A 20,803-nucleotide genomic window follows, 5' to 3' on the forward strand; every position below is an offset into this window, starting at 1 on the left:
CTAGCATACATAGTGTCCCATTCAAGACATAGTCTACAGCCAGTGGTTATTTCCACAGCCACATTGGTAGTCGTATATCGTTGCTGCTGTTGTCGGCTCCATCATTAATCTCCAATAATGTTAATGCACCACTCATTTATCCTCTGCTAATATCCTCTCAAATAAACTATTACCTTTAAATTCAATTCTCTTGCTAATATGAATTGTAAAGAAAAATAATCCTTTTTTCAAATCTCATTCACCAATCAAGTTATACTCACTCTCTTTGAAAAGGTGTATATTTCCCGTAGAAATGTTTACCTATATGTCCCATAGAAGTATAAGGCCATGTGAGGGAGTTCTGAATCTCTTTGAATAGGTGTAGAGGCGTACGCAAATAACATAAAGATTGCTATATGTCCCGTATAATTCAATATGTACAATCTACTGGTGTCGTAAAAACTTCAAAAAAGGCTCATTTGATTGGAAATTCAAAGGGCTAGTGCCCTTTTTAATAGTCGAAAGTGATTAGAGGGCAACTAGCCCCCTCCCCCCGCGCCCATCATTCCCCAAAACACATCCAATCAAAACTTTGAGATAGCCATTTTGTTTAGCGTAGTTGATTTCCAGATAGAAAATATGTTTTTGAGGAGGACAATCCCCCACAACCCTTATGGCAAGGGTTTTAAGTAATACCCGGGGGCATATAAGGTTTTTATATAAGGCGTTGTCGTAGAAACTTAAAAAAAGGCTCATTCGATTGGAAATTCAAAGGGCTAGTGCCATTTTTAATAGTCAAAAGTGATTGGAGGGCAACTAGCCCCACCCCATGCCCATCACTTCCCTAAACACATCCAACCAATATTTTGAGATAGCCATTTTGTTCAGCGTAGTTGATTTCCAGATAGAAAATGTTTTTGAGGAGGACACTCCCCCACAACCCTCAGGGCAAGGGTTTTAAGTTATGCCCTGGGGGCATATAAGGTTTTTATAGAAGGCGCTGTCGTGGATACTTCAAAAAAAGGCTCATTCGATTAGAAATTCAAAGGGCTAGTGCCCTTTTTAAAGGTCGAAAGTGACTGGAGGGTATCTAGCCCCCCCCCACTCCCGTCCTTCTCCCAAACACATCCAATCAAAAAATTTTGAGATAGCCATTTTGTTCAGCGTAGTTGATTTCCAGATCGAAATATGTTTTTGAGGAGGACACTCCCCCACAACCTCAAGGAAAGGGTTGTAACTTATACCCTGGGGGCATATAAGGTTTTTATAGAAGGCGGTGTCGTAAAAACTTCAAAAAAGGCTCATTCGTTTGCATATTTAATGGGCTAGTGCCCTTTTTAATAGTCGAAAGTGATTTGAGGGCAACTAACCCCCCTCTCACGCCCACCTTTTCCCCAAACACATCCAAATTTTGAGACGGCCATTTTATTAAGCTTAGTTTTAAGTTCTGGAAATTAGATCTTTGAGGATGACAACTCCCCCACAGCCCTCAGGGCAAGGGTTGTAAGTTATTCCCTGGGGGCATATAAGGTTTTGTATAGACAACATTGTCGTATAAACTTCAGAGAGGGCTCATTTGATTGGAAATTGAAAGTTCTAGTTCACTTTTTAAGCGTCAAAAGACATTGGAGGGTAACCAGCTTCCCCCCTCTAAACCCTATTTTTCCAAATGCATCCAATAAAAATTTTAAGATAGCTATTCTGTTAAAAATAGTTCAAAGATCATATAACGAAAATTCCGGTGTTGATACAACCCATCAGGTCCCGGGGCAGATGTTGTAAGTTATGCCCTGGGGGCATATATGGGTAAGCTCCTTAGAAGACCTTAGAAGTCATGTCCTTAGGGACCTTCCCCCAAGCCCATCCGATTAAATTCTTATAATAGCCATTTCATTAAAAATAGTTCAAAGGTCAGATAAGAACAATTCCTGTGTCAACGGAACCCGCCAGGGCCCGGAGGCAGGCGCTATGAGTAATGCTCTAGGGACATATATAGATCTTATGGAAGGGATGCTCGTATAAACTTCGGAGAAGGCTCATTTGATTTGAAATTGAAAGTTCTTGTTCACCTTTTAAGAGTCAAAATAGATCGGAGGGCAACTAGCTCCCCCCCCCACCTCCACGCCCTAAATACATCAGATTAAAATTTTGAGATAGATATTTTGTTAAAAATAGTTCAAAGTTCTAATTAAAAAAACTCCGGTGTCGACACAGCCCCCCAGAGCCCAGGGGTAGGCGTTGGAAGTTATACCCTGGTGGCATATAGGGTTGTCATGGAAGGGATGCTCGTATAAAATTTTAGAGGGCTCATTTCATTGGAAATTGATAGTTGCAATTCACTTTTTAAGAGTCAAAAGTAATTGGAGTGCAGCTAGCCTCCCTCCACACTTCATTTATTTTTTTTCCCAGAGGCCCTTCGTATAGAAGGGGTTGTCCTATAAACTTCAAAGGGGGCTCATTCGACTGTAAATCGACAGTTCTAGTGCCCTATTTAAGAGTAAAAATTGATCAGAGGTCAACAAAGTCCCCTTTTTTCCATATACATCTGATAAAAACTTGAGGTAGCCATTTTGTTAAAAATAGTTGAAAGATCATATAACAAAAACACCTCTACGTATGCTCATTTCGTTAAAAATAGTTCAGAGATCAGATAATAAAAACTCCTGTGTCAACACCCCCCCCCCCCTCCAAGGTCGGGAAAGTTGTTGTAAATATTGCTCTGGGGGCATATATGGTTCTTATGGAAGGTATGCTTGTATAAACTTCAGAGAGGGTTCATTTGAATGGGAATTAAAAGTTGGAATTCATATTTTCAGAGGGAAAAAGATCAGAGGGCAACTAACCCCTCTCGCCCTCCACACATTCGGGCGTATCATAGGGATAAACCCATCCGATAAAAATTTCAGATGACTATTTTATTAAAAACAGTTCAACCACCAGATATTAAAACTCCAGGGTTGACACAACCCCCCAGGGCCCAGGGATTGGCGTTAAGTTATACTCTGGGGATATATATGGTTCTTATATAAGGGATACTCGTATAAACTTCAGAGAGGGCTCATTTGATTGAAAATAGAAAGTTCTGGTTTACTTATAAAGAGTCAAAAGAGACCGAAGCCTAATCTAGTCCCCGCACGCTCTTTGTTCTCAAATCCATCCGATAGAAATTTTGAGATAGCAATTTTGTTATAAATAGTTCAAACATCAGATAATAAAAACTGAGGTTGACACAAACCCATTTTTCCACTTTGACATTGTTACTTTTATACAATTTTTTATACTTTGATGAATATTTGATTTTTTTTTAAGTTTGATTTTGAAATAAGGAATTTTAAAAAACTTGAAATTTTTTGAAATCAAAAACGAACAAAAATTAATTTAAAAAAAACTTTCCAAAAAAATAAGTTTATAACATAAAAGTAATGGCTATTATAAAATTAAGCTAAGCATATACAAATACCTTTTAAAATTCATACTCAAAACGACCAGAAATTACTATTAAAGAATAAATGAAACCAAAAACAAGCAGAAATTTAATAAACGATGATAGCAAAAACACTTAACAAATAATAATATAAATGAATAAATAGTTCTTAAATCGAGTAATGCTAAGATTGAATATGAATATCAAGCTTAAAATGAAAAAAAAACATTATCCTATTGAAGTAGAAATGAAACTTAAAACGAACACAAATTAAATAAACAATCAATGCAAACAAACATACAATAGACATTAATGAAAATTAATAAATAAATCTAAAAACGAGGGAAACTTAAATTGAATATGCAAATCAAGATTGAAACAAACAAGAATCACCACAAACAAGAGTTTGGGTATGACCTCCTTCTCTCACTGTAAAAGTTTAAAACCTACTGCGTCATTGGCACTTTACTGAAAACTATATGCGTCTTGAACAGTAGTGGAGAGTATAAACAACATCAAATTAAATATTTGATGAATAATGATATTAATTGTTGAAAGATCCATCAGTTTAAGAATTTATTTTACTGTAATTGTATTTTTTTTTCAATGCTGTAAGACCTAGAAAACAAAATATTTGTAATATCATCAGTTTTCAGTTAAACACCAATGACGCAGTAGGCTTTTGATTTTTATTTACAGTTAGGAAAGGAGGCAATATCCAAACACTTGTTTGTGGGGAAACTATATTCGTCTTTAAGAACTTTAAAAAGAGCTAATAAATTAAACAGAATATTTTATGTAAAATGATATTAATTGCTGAAAGCTCACCAGTTCAAAAATTTTACTGTAATTTTAATGTTTATTTTCAATATTAAGTACAAAAGAAAACATTTGTCATAAAATTGGTTTTCAGTAAAGTGCCAATGACGCAGTAGGTTTTAGACATTTACAGTTAGAGAAGGAGGTCATACCCAAACTCTTCTTTGTGGTGAATTCTGTTCGTATTAAGTTTGGTTTGCATATTCAATTTAAGTTTCACTCGTCTTAAGATTTATTTATTAATTTACATTAATATATACTGTATGGTTTTTTGCATTGATCGTTTATTTAATTTCTGTTCGTTTTAAGTTTCATTTATACTTCAATGGAAATTTTTCTTTTTCATTTTAAGCTTGATATTCATATTCAATCTAAGCATTACTTGCTTTAAGATCTATTTATTCATTTATATTATTACTTTTTGAATGTTTTTACAATAATTGTTTATTTAATTTATATTCGTTTTAGGTTTCAATCTATTCTTTAATAATAATTCATTGTCGTTTTAAATTTTTATTTCAAAAGGTATTTGTATATTCTGAGATTAAGTTTAAAATGGCCTTTACTTTTCTTTCAAAAACTTATTTTTTGGAAAGTTTTTTACTAATTAATGTAAACAATGGGCAAAGTTATAGCACTTGCAGCTCTTCCCCCGGGGAATGTGGGGGATTAAGTCGTCCTCAAAGACATACTTATTATATTTTTCGACCATACTGAACAAAATGGTTATCTCAAAATTTTGACTGGGTGACTTTGGGAAATAATGAGCGTGGGAGGGGGCTCTGTGAATTATCTACTTCTCTGTACAGTGAGACTTCTTCTCTTTGGAGTCTTATGGTAGCGTTGGCCTATTATCTGGGTTCTACCGGTGGAGGATGTCTAGAACCTTTAACCATTACATAGTTTATGTTTAGAGTATAAAACGTTTATTTATTCATATAATACAATGAATGTACATATGGCGAGGTCAGATAAAGAATTCGAACTGACTCAAATAATCTAAATTGGTAACTTTTATTCAGAACAATATGCTTCTGATAAAGACGATCCGGGTTGGGTTGTTGACCATTGAGCTTCTTCCAGACAGGAAATATTATCGCTTTATTCCAAGAAGTGGGGTTGTCGATTGTTGATAATTTACAATGTTTGCATTTTAGAGAGTGGGGTTATTCTGGGTTCAAGTGACCTTGGGAATAATTATACATATGAATTTCTGACATATAATTAGAATTTTAATTATTGGTTTTAACCAAGAAAAACATATTTCCAAAGTTTACATATTTTCTCCGGGGTTTCAAAAATCTTTTTTTTTCCAAAAAAAAAACGATTTTATATCCTCAAACAATGGTTCACTTAACAAGAACATAAAATAAAATACCAGCACTAAATCTGAATCAACACGTCACAAGAAAATATTTTTCCAATTGTCACTGACATTTCACTTTATATTGTCATGCTAAGTTCGCATAAAATTCGCATAGCTACACCTAATATAAAAATTTGCACATCGTCAGAATATCTTTTTAAAGAATTTAAATTTGAACAGAACACTTGAACAAAAATGATAATCTTCGACAGAAACACAATGAGATTTTCTTTTACTTTCCTTTTACCAAAGCTTTAATTCTTTTCTTTTTTTTTCCAAATTATTCGGTTATTTTACTATCCATAAGATATCAAAAGGAAGTAAATACATCATTTGAAAAAGTTTGGTCAAACATCTTTCGCTTGTCATTTTTATCTTTCTATTTTTCCTATTTCAAAGAAAGCATTTCTCCTGTCTAGTTAATCAGCATAAAAACCAGCTACATCCTCATTTAGACTTAACATCAAGTCCCAACACCGTTTGTACTGCAATAACACACTAATCCCTACAATAATCTTGCTCTAATTATCTCTATAATTATTTCAATACTCTCTATAATAACCTGGAGGTTTATTTCTTGTTTTACTATTGCTTCTCCAAAGACTAATTGATTCTCCACTCGAGCCTGCTTTAACCTCAATTTCCTCTTTATCTACTTCTACACTAACTAGACTAAATTCCAGTTGAACCTCATGTTGTTCGCTAGAAACGGAGCTATCCTCCATTATTTCTGAAGTTACTACTGGAGTCTCCCCTGGAAGCTGGTATACAGATGATGTTGAATCAATTCTCCTATGCCCACGATTCTCTAACTCCAATTCTACGATTCTTGATTCCTCCGATATTTATTTGTTTGTTATTACTGGTTGCTCAAGACAATTTTGAACAACCAAAAGTTTAAACACATGGAATGGGTATTTCGGCACTTCATTTTTTTCCTAACGTAGGTTTGACGTTCTGATGCATATTATTCCTACGCAAGAACAAATTACAGTTCTAGCAATACTCTCGAACTTTTGCACTCATTCTATCAAATACAAAGATACGGCTCACTCGATCTAATGTCTTCTCCATAGACATGTGACCACCAATGAGTAAGTGATCATGAGCCAGTTTTATTGTCGAATCTACCAGGACACTTGGCAAGACTATTTTAGCTGTTCTAGGGTACCCTTTGTCCTTGCCAACGCCTCATAGCGGATAACAATAAAGAACACCTTCCTTCAGAAACAGGCCGTCAAAAATTTTCAACAGCCAAGACACAAAATTGTTATCTGTCACTCCCCCTGGCACGGAACTCTTGTTCGCCTATTCAACTTCTGGCACGTAACTCTTTTCCGCCCTGTCGACTATTTGTTTTTCTGGCACGGAGCTATATTCCGCCCTGTCGACTTCTGGCACGCTCTTTTCCGCCCTGTCGACTATTTTCCATGGTACGAAACCTGCAGGGTTTTCGAGGTTCGGTGATCCACCGCCTACCTCTCTCTTCGCCCATGTGAGCTCAGACCTTCCTTTCCCAGGATCCTCTGAACCCGTTAACCGCTCAGACCTTCCTTTCCCAGGATCCTCTGAAACCCGTTAACCGTTGGTTCGTCGGTCGACCGTCGTCCGCCCCTTCACCAGCCTCATCTCTCTCGACACAACGCCTCATGACGTTGGTTCCTAATAAATTCTCAGTTATCTGGTCCCTCGGTCAACCCTAGCTCGCCCCTTCACCAGCCTCATCTCTCTAGGATGCCACAGCCAAATCGTCAATGTACATCGAAATAATAGACTGAAATACTTCTTACTGACATAGAATTGAAGCTCATTGACAAAATACCTTAGGGTTCACAATGCAAACTTGAGGTAGTTTACGATACACATGTTGTACACCATCTGGTCCACTTAACGAGATCTACTGTTGGCTTTCCTTTGTCAATGATACATCAAAAAATGTATGTTTGAAATCAAGAATGCTAAATAATCTAAATAATGCTAAATAAGCAGATTTGAGCTAAGTTGGTTCAGCACATCCTGGATCCTCCTAATGGGCCAGACACTGTCCTTGACTAATTTATTAATCTCCCGGTAATCATAGATAACCCTCGTATTCTCCATAGTCCACTCCTGCTTAGGGGGTATTTTTCCCCCTGAGCTTTTTTCAATAACAAATATAGGGCAAGAATATTCACTTCTACCGGGTTTTATAATACCTGCTTTTGTCATAGCATAACTATGCTGTTGCAAAACCTCCTGCATTTTCAGTGGTAAATTAAAGGACTTGGGTTTAGGTGGTGGTATACTTTTGTCAATATCTACTTTAAACTCCATCAGGCTATTCTGACCTATATCATATGCATGGACCGAAAATATGGTTTTATACTTTTTAAGCAAATCTTTCAATTTTTCACACAATTCAGGTTTTCGATTTAAATATTTTAGGTCAAATTTCTCTAAAAAGTTTGCATCCGTCCAAGGGTTTTCCATATTTGTCCTATCTTCATATTCATCAACCCTTCCCGCATTATTAATAATTTCAGCTCTGTAGGCTGCAATTACAACATCGGACACTTCAATAAAACTGCCAATTACCTCTCGTCGGTTCAACTTTAAAGGGCTTTCACTATTATTAAAAATAAAAATTATCCCCTTATCCTCTACAACTTTTACAGAGGCCGCATAAAAAAATTCAGAACATTTATCAGCAGGTTCTGTAATGACCGTTATCCCATCAGGTAAAGGCAACCCTTCTTTTGACCTTAAAAGAACTTCTACCGCTTTTATTAAGAATGGGTCTACAATTATTTTCTTGGGCATTACTATACTTCCAGAAAATGACAGACTAATCGACTTATCATTCTCACCATTCAAAAAAGTCAATGTATTAGTCCGGAAATCAAGATTTGAGCCTATTTCTCGGGGTATATCCCAGCCAAGAATAACATCAAAGCCTAAGCCTGGGACCACCAAAAATTCCCAAGAAATTTTTCGGGAATTATTTCCTTCAAAAATTGTAACATCCGAAGCTACTTTTAATGAAGTAGGAATTGCATTTGAATTTCTACCAATGGGTTTTATTCTAGCCAAAGACGGCTCAGCTTTCACCTTTTGTTTGTCAAATATCTCAAAAAGTCTTTCATCTATCAAAGATTTATGACAACCAGGGTCTACGAAAGCTTGACACTCAATACTACTCACAATAACCTTTTTCATAATAGGGTAGGCCTAATCAGTTTCACCTAATCCCATATAACAAAAATACTCGCAATGAGGGGTATTTTCAACTTTGCCAGAAATCGCCCCCTCTTGGTCAATCTGGCCTACTAGTTTTCCTGTAACATACCTGGCTTCACAGAGGAGGCTCCAGACGATTGAGCTTGAAAACGATTCATACATTCATAGGCTCTATGATCCAAACTACCACAAACAAAAAAGGCACCCCTCTCATGCTTGTAATTCCCCTTGTAACAAAACTTGGCACTATGCCCCCTTTTCCCACAACTGTTGCATACTCTACTCGGGCACTCAGCCGCTAAGTGATTGAAGCTCTGACAGTTGTAACATTGTCTATTGGCGGGAACAACACTTTTATCTCGAGGGGACAGATCACCATAGGTTTTACTAAAATCTGAGTTCCAATAAATATTTTTTTTCCTAAAATTTCTACCTATGTTCCTATTTTGACCCCTACCTCCTGCACTAAAATATCTCCCCATCCCCTGGTCATGTTTTACGTCAGGCCAGTTCTGACGGAGTCCTTCCTTATGTCCTGTCCAACAAAATTCAGTATCTACCGCGGCTGATAAAAATTCCTGCCTTTCTTCACAAATTGCATTTTCAATAGCTTCAAAACGCTGCACTATCTTATACGCTTCAGAGAGGGAATTATAATCATCCTGGTGTTCTAATAAATATCTCTTAATATTTAGTCTCGAGCCTTCAATAGAACAATCTAGGCCTATACTATCAGAAAAACCTACTAATCCGCCGTACCCCGATCGATATGATTTTGTGGCAATCTCCACCCTCTTATAAAACTGATACACTGTCTCATTGGATGATTGCCTCAATTCAGCTAAATCTTTGAATTTTTTTCCAGCTGTCTTTCCTGGTAAATATGCCTGCGTCATTTCCTTTTCAAGTTCCTCTAAATTTATAATATTGGAGGAATCTCTATCTTCAAAAAATTAAGTAATGACCATGTTACTCTAAGCGGTACTGCATCTATCACCTGCGAGTCTAACCAGCCTAGCAATGTTTTTACCTCTCTCAATTGGCTAAAAAAAGTTTTTATAAATTTTGCATTTTCAAGAACTGGAATATTTCCCAGGGGATCCATTACTGACCCAATTACTCTTTGATTCAAATTCTCATTTTTGCTCTTATCCTCAATAGTTTTATCTGTTATATCATCCTCAGAATTATCCCCCATATTTACACTACTTCGTACCGTGGCGTTTTCTTTGGCCATTAAATTACCCACAGTAGTCAAAAATTTTACGATTAAAGTGGGATTATAATCCCGACTTGAAGAATCAAAATTCAAAGGGATATTTAAACCTTTACTTCTTATTTCTTTGAAAAAGGATGAAGCAATATCTTTGTCAAATTCAGGATCCGAAGGATCTAAAATTGGAATTGCACTCATTTTAAACGAGAAAAAAAAATATTAGTAAAACAAATTAATTAAGTCAACGCTCTAAAAACAAGGAAAAATCGTTATTCAACACTCCTAACAGATTTCCTACTCGCGTGCGAACTTAAAATGCATGACTTACTTTCGTAAATTGTCCTTCGACGTTCTTCACTTTTTTTTCAAAAACTGGAATCTGGAGCGGGAACCTTAAATTGGAGTGGGAATCTGAAACCTGGAACTGAAGCTGGAAACTGGAACTGAACTGGAACCTGGCACTGAAACTAGAACCTGGAACTAAAGCTGGAACCTGGAACTGAAGCTGGAACGACGACACTGTAGGTGAAGGGCCTCAAAATAAAATGTTTACTGCAATCTTGTAGGTGACGGGCCTCAAAAGAAAATGTTAACTGCAATCCTCTCCGGCAAAAACCACTGCACCACTTTGTAAAGCTTCTGTGTTCACCTCTGTGAATTGTCTACTTCTCTGTACAGTGTGACTTCTTCTCTTTGGGGCCTTATGGTAGCGTTGGCCTATTATCTGGGCTCTACCGGTGGAGGATGTCTAGAACCTCTAACCATCACATAGATTATGTTTAGAGTATAAAATGTTTATTCATACATATAATACAGTGAATGTACATATGGCGAGGACAGATACAGAATTCGAACTGACTCAAATAATCTAAATTGGTAACTTATATTCAGCACAATCTGCTTCTGATAAAGACAATTCGGGTTGGGTTGTTGACCATTGAGCTTCTTCCAGACAGGAAATATTATCGCTTTATTCCAAGAAGTGGGGTTGTCGATTGTTGATAATTTACAATGTTTGCATTTTAGAGAGTGGGGTTATTCTGGGTTCAAGTGACCTTGGGAATAATTATACATATGAATTTCTGACATATACTTAGAATTTTAATTATTGGTTTTAACCAAGAAAAACCTATTTCCAAAGTTTACACTTGGAAAGGGCCCTAGAACTTTTAAATTCCATTCGAATGAGGCCTCCCGTGATATTCTAGGATTACTGGGTCGATAAGATCACCCCTGGGAAAAAATATAATAAAATAAACACGCATCCGTGATCTCTCTTCTGTAAACAAATACAAAATTCCACATTTTTGTAAATAGGAGCTTGAAACCTCTACAGTAGGGTTCTCTGATACGCTGAATATGATGGTGTGATTTTCATTATGATTCTTTGGCTTTCTACGACTCCGTGTCTAGATTCTATGACTTTTAGGGGGTGTTTCCACCTTTTTTGAAAATAAGGCAAATCTTCTCAGGCTCGTAACTTTTGATAGGTAGGACTAACCTTGATGAAACTTAATTAATTGAAATTAGCCTAGGAATCCAGCTCTTTGATGTATCTATTGTTATCAAAATTGTTTATAATTTGCTACTTAACATTTATAATGCTAAGTACCAATTTTAGCCAATATATCACCAAAAGGTAGGATTGTTCAAATTATGATATATCAAATCAATTTATGATGAACAAAATCATAAACTGAAGGTTTACAGTTCCCAATCTTGGAAAGTTAGGAAAATCATGTTTTAGTAGGGGTGGTACGACTGTTTGTTCTATCTTTTTTCCTTTTTTTTCCACTGGTGATTTCATCACACAGAGGCAGTAAATTATCACGATCGGTCTCATCTCAGTGGAAATTAAAAGCCTTCGTGTCATTTTTAGTCACGAAAGGGATTGTACCCATTCAAGGTTAAATTTTGATTTGGGCCATTCAAACGATTTGGGCCAAATGGGTCCAAAAACCGGTGAGTGAAAATTCTGAGATAGCCAATCGAACAAATTTTTTTTAGAAGAGCACGAAATCCTTACCTCCCCAAAATTTCCCCCCAATAATATTAATTTGGGTCTACTGTTGCTTTTTAGTTCATTTCCCACCGTCCTAGCAAAAATTGTTTGTGAACTATTTTAAAAACAATGGTGTCTTCATCAGTAGCCTGATGATTTCAGTTCAGATAATTCAGATGACAATTCAGTGGCCTGAGTTAATATTTTTTTATTTATTACTGAGTAATTATTATTACCTCTTTTTTTACTGTTTATTATGTGTGTTTGTTTCAGTGATGACTTGGTTAGTTGTATAATTTAGTAAATGTGTACTGTTTGCGTTTTTCAAGCATGTTTGTGCTTTGTTTGTAACCGGTGGTCAAGCCAGAATGTATTATTTTTAGTAAAGTTTTTGAATCCTGAATCCTAATTTTTCCCACAATAGTTGATTCATTACTGCAAATAGTTTTATCAAGCCTCAGTTGAATCAAATTAGCTAAATGAAGCTTTAAAATAAGTGCTGACATACTAAGTGCTGGCTCCCGCCCCCCCCCCCCCTGGCTGAATGATGCTGCCTTGTTTTTATATTTTTGTTTTGAGATTTCTATTATATAGCATTAAAAGTGCCAATTAGATGAGGTTTGCCCCCCCCTGGAATTCAGCTTATGGGCGCCCATGCTGACATAACCGTTTATTTTGTTCAAACTACGTGTATCATAAGAAACGAAAAGGCACAGCATTAATTGCTCTGAAACTGGGAACCTCAATATGTCTTTGTTCAATAGATGAGCTATCTTAGTATTTGAATACGATAGCTTTTTCTCCATCTTTGGGACAAAATAGTTTGGTTTCTATCATACAGTAGCCAAAAACGCCACTTTGCTATGGTTCAATATTGTTGATAAATAAAGAGAGTGCTAAAAGTTTTGATTTCAGTTCGAATGAGACTCCTTCTAATTTTCTACGACAAAGAGTTTATTGCGATCACCTCGGGGGGGGGGGGACAAAGAAACAAATTAATATTGATCTGTGAATATACTTTTCAGAAAAATGTTAAAATTTTGTGTTTATAGTAATAGGGGGCTTGAAATCCTTACTATAAAATTTTTCATATATTGAATTTGATAGGATTACTTGTCTTTTTGGGGGTATTTTGTCACTTTTTTGAAATCAGATAAAGCTTCTCACACTTGTAACTTCTGGTGGGTAATCTCAATTTAATGAATTTGACATATTTAGAAACGTCATAAAGAGCCAATTCCTTTGATGCATATATTGTTATCACAACTCCTTTTTTGATTTTCGATTGCTCAAAGGTCAAATCACTCCTAACTTACAGTTTGTTAACTAAACCAGACCAACGACCAGAAATAAAAAAAAGCCGAATTTTCTGATGAAAGCAAAGAGTAAGATTGAAACTTAGAAAGAACAAAATTATTGCTTAGCACCTGCAAAATTACTAAGCCCTTTAGGATGTTTTTACAGCATAAAAATGAGGCATTTTAGGATTTTCCTAAATGATTTCGACATTAAAACTTAAAACGAACAGAAATTACTCCGTATATGAAAGGGGCTGTCCCCTTGTCAACGCCTTGCTCTTTACGCTAAAGTTTGACTCTGTCTCAGAACTTTATTTTTTAAAACAATAAAAAACTTTAGCGTAAAGAGCGAGGCGTTGAGGAGGGGACAGCCCGTTTTATATACGGAATAATTTCTGTTCGTTTTAAATTTTAATGTCGTTCTTTACTTTCAGTTAAAAAAATTTGTTTTTTTTATTTAATTTCTGAACGTTTTTGATTTAATGCAGCTTTGATTTTGGCTCACCGTACATGAATAATTAAAACGAAATTCACATATTAATTTTCCTTTCTTTGACTAAATGGCTTTCTCGAAATTTTGTTCTGACGTAACTTGCGAATTAACTTTAGTAATGAATTTCTATGCTCGTATATTTTTTACATATAATAGGGAGTTCACTCCCTAGTCAATACTTCGCTCTTTACGCTAAAGTTTGAATTTTGTTCGAATCACAAACCCGTGAATCACAAAGGCCGGTTAATTAGAATAGATAGCTCTTTTGAAAGTAGGCCTACTAAAAAAACTTTAGCGCAAAGAGCGAGGTGTTGACTAGGGGGCGAACACCCTCAATTACGTAATCATTTCTAAGTTTTAAGTTTTAATGTTGCTCCTTACTTTCAGTTGAAAAAAAAGGTTTTTTTTATTTAATTTCTGATCGTTTTTTAAATAATGCTGGGAAATCTGGCGTCCCCTTCATAGAAATCTCTCTTCCCCAAAGAAAACATCCTCGATGGAAAGATTCTCCCTCGTAACCCCTACTCCAACCCCCCCCCCCCCATAAAAAATTCCTCCTTAAAACGCCTGTATACTTATATGTAAACATGGGAAAAAAATGAGCGTGGGAGGGGACCCAGTTGCCCTCTAATTTTTTTGGTCACTTAAAAAGGGCACTAGAAATTTTAATTTCCGTTCGAATGAGCCCTCTCACGATATTCTAGGACCACTGGATCGATGCGATGACCCCTGGAAAAAAAAAAAAAAAAAAAAAAAACACGCATCCGTGATACGCTGAATCTGATGGTGTGATTTTCATTTAAGTTCCATGACTTGTAGGGGTTGTTTCCCCTTTTTTCGAAAATAAGGCAAAGTTTCTCAGACGCGTAACTTTTGATGCATAGGACTAAACTTGATGAATCTTATATATTTGAAATCAGCATATAAATCAGATTCTTTTGATGTATCTATTGGTATCAAAATTCCGCTCTTTAGAGTTTCGGTTACTATTGAGCCGGGTCGCTCCTTACTTACAATTTGTTACCACGAACTGTTTGATTAAAAGTTTCAACAAGGGTATTATTTACCCCCTCCACTATAAGAGGAAAAAGAAATTAAAATACTGTAAAAGTAATAACGAAAATTCCAACAAAATAAAAATAGATGAGTTCAATAAAAGCATATAAGAAGACCTATTGGAAGACCTTAACAAGCTTAAGATGTGCTGTGTGTGTTTATTTTTTTTTGGGGGGGGGCTCTCTAGAGGATTATATTTTACAACTATATATTAAACATAATATAAGGGATAAAAATTAACTGATACTTGCAAAAAGTATGAGCGTCTCCATAAACATTGCAATAGTCTTTACTGGAGTTTGGAGCAAGAGAAATTAAAACCGTTCAAGCATAATATAAGGGAGACACAATATAAGGAGAAAAATTACCTGATACTTCCAAAAAGAATGAGATTCTCCATAAATATTGCAATAATCTTTACTGGAGTTTGAAGTAAGAGCAATTGAAACCGTCCAAGCATAATATAAGGGAGACATAATATAAGGAGAAAAATTACTTGATACTTGCAAAAAAGTATGAGGGTCATCATACATATTGCAATAGTCTTTACTGGAGTTTGAAGCAAGAGCAATTGAAACCGTTCAAGCATAACATAATGCAGACATTATACGTATAAGAGAGAAACATTACCTTATATTGGCAAAAAGTATGAGCGTCTTCATAAATTTTGTAATAGTCTTTAATGGAGTCTGAAGCAAGAGCAATTGAAAAAGCCCAGGCATAATATAAGGAAGACATAATGTAAGGGAGAAAAATTACCTGATACTTGCAAAAAGTATGAGCGTCTCCATAAATATTGCAATAGTCTTTACCGGAGTTTGAAGCAAAAGTAATCGAAACCGTCCAAGCAGCCAAGCTCAAAATGAAAAACTCCATATTCTTTATTGTATATTTACTGGAACTCAGAAGTATATCTAAGAATATATATTATGTAAGAACAAATTCACTAGAATCCAACTAGATGCCTTTGCAAATTTCAATCCTAAAAGAAAAAAAAAGAATTATAAATTTGAACTACAGCCAATTAGAGTACATTGTGCGTTATTTTTGCTGACTGATCGATTTAATTGCATTTATTTCCTTTTTTAGGAAAGAACCCTTTTCTACTGTCGCATAAGCTTTGAGAAATAAATAAGCTTGTGAAAACACTTTTTAGATAGCTTTTATTACGGGGGGAGGGGGGATTGACAGCCTAGACTTAATTCTTCTGCTTGAATAAGATGATATATAGGGATAATGGATGGGGAGGTTTAGTGGACTAAAACTAAACCTTTCTTGCTATAAAAGGTGCTGCAAACCTGTGTATTTTTACTGGGACAAGTGGCAATTGTCCCAAATAGAAACGTTAGAAAAATAATGGTTTGGAGGTTTGGAGTATTTGAAAGTACAGCAATAAGTTTGAAAATTAATATTAAGAAGACTAAGTTGCTAAGACTATTGTGAAATTAAGGTGAATAGGTAATTTTGGGTAATCGAGGATATTGATCAAGTGGATTGCTTCAGCTACCTAGGTAGCGTTATCAGTGAAGATAGTGGATGAAGTGGAAGAATAGGAATACAAGTGCAGGAACCAAGATTAGAATGTTGGAAGCTCCAGCATTGACAGCAGTTATGTATGGTTCTGAAGAATGTGTTTTTCGGAAGACAGAGGAGGATTTGTTAGATTTTTTTCCAGATAGAATGTCTATGGGAATTATGTACGAATGGTTTTGAGTATCCGTCTGACTGATCGAATTTAAAAAGATAGGCTGCTGGAAAAATATGTTTCTATCCCATTTCCTAGGGCTGTTTTTTACATTTGCACATTTTGGGGCCACTCCTTCAGCTAGCTCATATGTCAGGGCTCAATGCGTTATTCTATTTGGTGCGCTACGTGATAACTGGGCTAGCTTGACGCTCTCAAAGTCAAAGTTCTCCGTCCAGCATTTCCCTAGTCTGCCTCGTGGACAAAGGCCGTGAAGAGATTCTTAAAGAGCGATTTTTGGACGGAGACTCAGCTCTATTCACTTGAGGTGACCAAACCAGCATAGTTTCTGCTTCTAGATACAGTTGAGAATAGTTTCAGTGAACTGGAGTCTCTGGCGTTCTTCCACATTTGTAATGGGGTCAGTGTATTTGATTTTTGGAATGCGACCAAAGTATCTCTTCTCAAAAGCTAGTAGTTTTCTTCCATCTTTGGTTCTCAGTTTACACATTTCATATCTGTAAATGATGATGGGAATCAATAAAGTATTAAATAGGTGCATTTTGAGTTTGTTAGGTAGATGGTTACATTTCCAGAGGTTGGTTCGTCATAAGAAGCCAGGGCTAGCAAGTGCGAGTTGGCATTTCATATCAGAGCTGTAGTAACTATCAGTGGAGAGAAGACTACGAGGGTTCAGGAAGTGATCAACCGTTCCAACCTGTCTCCTGCCTATGGTGAAAAACAGTGGGCCGTCTATTTCGTTTCTCGTAGTTAACAAGTCTTTGGTCTTGCTGGCATTCATCTCCGTCCCAGGCGGCCTTGTGGCATCGTAGTATTTATTAGCTTGTACCTTTAGTTCTTATAGGTAAGATTTTAGTCAGCAACCCCCCTATTGATGCACCATATTGCGACTACATTAGTAATAGAACGACATTTTAAAAGAGATAAAAGAGGTGTATTATAAGAATCGACCCTTAAGTAATTCTGACGAAGTTGTGAACTCTTCTGACACCTGAACAGCAGTTATTACCCTTGTCTTGAAACTGATCGCACACCTTTTAATTATACAGACTATCTCAAAAGCGATCCTGTGGTGAAGGAGGATACATCGGAATTTTTAAGACAAAGTGAAAATGTATATCTGCAGTTTTTCAGGATCTCGTTGGAGATTTACTCGGAATCTTGGGATTTGGTTGCTTTCGGCAAATTTCTCGATCTTAATTTTTTCCTTGATATCAGGAGAGTGTGGTAGACTAGAATTCTGCTCCGTGTACAACTACTGTCTCTAGTTCAGAATAGTTTTGATGCTTTGATATCAGGGCGACATCAGCAACATCAGCGCAGAGGGGAGGAATTCCCGGGATGATTTGAGAAACAAGCAGAAATTAAATAGAAAGTTTTTTCCCCATGGAAATAAAGAAACTTTTCGAGTAGTAAGTGTCTACAGGAAATTCTCCAGTGAGAATTTTCAGTGAGGATAGAATTGTTCGAGGAGAAATATTGGCGGGATATTTTACTCCTGTATAATTTTTTTTTGCACGAATTTTTCGTGGGAGGGGAATTTTCCACGGAGAGGGGAGGTGGATTTTTCAGCATTATTAGAAAAAGAAACAGAAATTAAATAAAAGAAACGTTTTTCTACTTAAAGCAAGGACCAACGATAAAACTTAAAATGAACAGAAATTATTCCTTAAAGGGGGGGGGGGGGTATCCCCTCCTTAATACTCTATTTTTTACGTTAAAGCTTGGACTTTTGGTCCAACTCTTTAAGATAGACTCCTGAAACACACGGGCTGTTGAATTAGAATAAGAAGCTTTTTTAAAGTACAAAAAACCTTGGTGTAAAGAGTGATGCATTGAGTAAGGGCAGACTCCCTCATATATGAAAAAATTCATCTTCCTCGCTGTAGGTAAAATTCATCTGAGTCACTAGCAGCTCTATCAGTCGGTTCTACAGGAGCATTTACTACTATAACTGATATCCTGAACTTCTTGGTGTAAAATGAGCGATAAGTATTCTATAATTAATACCTTCCCAGCCTAAACAAGATTTAGCAGCTTCTTTATTCAGCATGAGCCCTGCTCCCCCATCCTTTCTGCCTGAGTAAATAAACACTATATCACATATTTTCTGAGTCTAGCATGAGCCTGTACCCCATCCTTTCTGCCTGAGTAAATAAACTCTATATCACGTATTTTCATGCTTCCTATCCCTACGACCCTTCCTCTGCTCTTTGTTATTTTCTTTTCATATGAAGCATTTTGTAGTTGCTCCAATAAACTTAGTGATTATTATAAGAATTTCGGGAATATCTTCTTGCAGTTTACCATGAGGTTTAAGTTTATATAAATCTACATATACTTATGAACTCTAATTATATGAATAGATCGAAAATATAAATATAAAAAAGTGAAATAATGCATTATAAATAAACACACTTAATAAATGTAATAACAAAATAAGAGATACAATAAAAAGCAAAATAGATAAATAAATATAAATACATTATTTAAATTTATATATATTTTAATGACGCAGTAAATATGATTTTGGTAGCACGTAAAATATACTCAGATATTAAACCACCCACAAAATTTCATGTTCGACTATAATTTTCCTTATGCACAAGTCGTAACCCTGTTTGTATTTTAAAGATTGTCCTTTTCAAACAGTTCGTGGTAATGACATTTAAATAAAGAGCGACTCTGCTCAATAGTAACTGAAACTCTAAAAAACGGAATTTTAATAACGGTATTTTAAGAATCAGCATATTATGGCAATTCTAAATATATAACATTTATCAAGTTTAGTGTTACCCACCAAGAGTTACGAGCCTGAGAACATTTGATGTTATTTTAAAGAGTGGAACTCCCATCTAAACGTCAAAGAATATTAATGTAAATCACACCATCAGATTCAGCGCTTTGGAGAGCCCCTCCCTAGAAGTTTCAAGCTCCTTTTTACGAAAATGTGGAATTTTTCATTTTTTGCCAGAAAAAAGACCACGGATACTCGTTTATTATTACTTTTTTTCAGGGGTGATCGTGTCGTAATAATGGTCCTAGAAGATCAGGAGAGGGGAAGATCCTCCCGCTTCCGTCCCCCCCCCAAGTTATCTGATTTAAATTTTGAGATAGTCATTTTGTTTAGTTTAGTTGAAAGATTCAATTACTATGTCTTTAGGGGTAAGATGACCCCCACAGTGTGGGGGAGAGGCCTATAAGTTTTAAAATTTTCAAATTGTTTACATATAGTGTTTTTAGTTGGGAAGTATAGGCTACATAAATGTTCTTGGGGGAGGAGGATTTTTAGCTGATTTTATTTTAATTTCAGTTTTAGCGGTTGAAATACAAGCCACAATTTTAACAGAGATTTAAGAATTTTAGTGCTATTAGCCTCCTTTACCTGCCATGGAGCCTTTGTGGGGATAAGTATTGTGTATACATTGAATGTCTTGTTTGTTTTTATTGTTGGAATATATCTATCAAGCTATTTATCTATTTATTCTACTTTGTATTTGTTTCTTCTCTCTGTAAGTAAGTGACTTTTTTTCTCAGAGTAAGTGACTCGTATATCTTACCCATACTTTAAAGTCCAAGGAGATTTGAGGGGTTAGTGAAGTGTATTATTTTATTCGTATTGCATTATAAATAAATCTTATCCAACCAATAATCTATTAATTAATAATAAGGAAATCAAATATGCTCAATTCGATCTCAAACCTAAAGGGCTTCCAAAAATGGTTTCAAAGCAAGTCCTTTATAAGTGCCCAGTACGTAGTATGAAGTTCTGATTTTTAAGATTCATTCTGCTGTCCTTTTTATACCTCTCTCTCTCTAGAGAGAAAGAGAGAGAAAAGAAAGAGAAAGGGATAGAAAACCATCTCGAGAATATATACAACTAGGAATCGTACCTTTTCAATACAACTAATTATCCAAAATAAAATTTTGTGTCTTTGTTAAGTACTTTTCACAATAAGGATTTTGCAATCACTTAAAAAAAAAAAAAATGTGTAGATTGTTACAAGTTTTTTGAAGACATCCTTTTGTGGTTTGACATTGAATATACATTCGCTTGTGCGTAAAATACAGACAGCTAAAACCAACTATTAACGTGATTGTCACCTTTAATATATCATTTTTTAACTTATTTTACATGGACAAGGTCAATGTCAGCGCATCCGGTCATCAATGTGTTTTCGATACGCTTTATGGATTTTAACTATACAATCATGCAACACTACGATAAC

The 20,803-nt window shown here is 35.6% G+C and overlaps 1 protein-coding gene across 1 annotated transcript in view; it reads right to left on the reverse strand.

The window, feature by feature from the left end:
* The window catches only part of LOC148950968 (uncharacterized), a 232,888-nt gene extending 212,287 nt beyond the window's left edge, over positions 1-20,601 (reverse strand). Inside the window, exons 1-2 of the mRNA XM_089090078.1 lie at positions 20,468-20,601; positions 15,629-15,851 (exon numbers count right to left, since the gene is read on the reverse strand). Of these exons, the coding sequence (XP_088946204.1) occupies positions 15,629-15,745 (117 nt within the window). The 5' untranslated portion in view covers positions 15,746-15,851; positions 20,468-20,601. The remainder of the gene's footprint in view (positions 1-15,628; positions 15,852-20,467) is intronic.
* Between the last annotated feature and the right edge of the window lie 202 nt (positions 20,602-20,803).

This window comes from Artemia sp. Qi Xiang Cuo, chromosome 6 (genome assembly GCF_049724085.1).
Source record: "Artemia sp. Qi Xiang Cuo chromosome 6, ASM4972408v1, whole genome shotgun sequence".
Taxonomy (NCBI): domain Eukaryota; kingdom Metazoa; phylum Arthropoda; class Branchiopoda; order Anostraca; family Artemiidae; genus Artemia; species Artemia sp. Qi Xiang Cuo.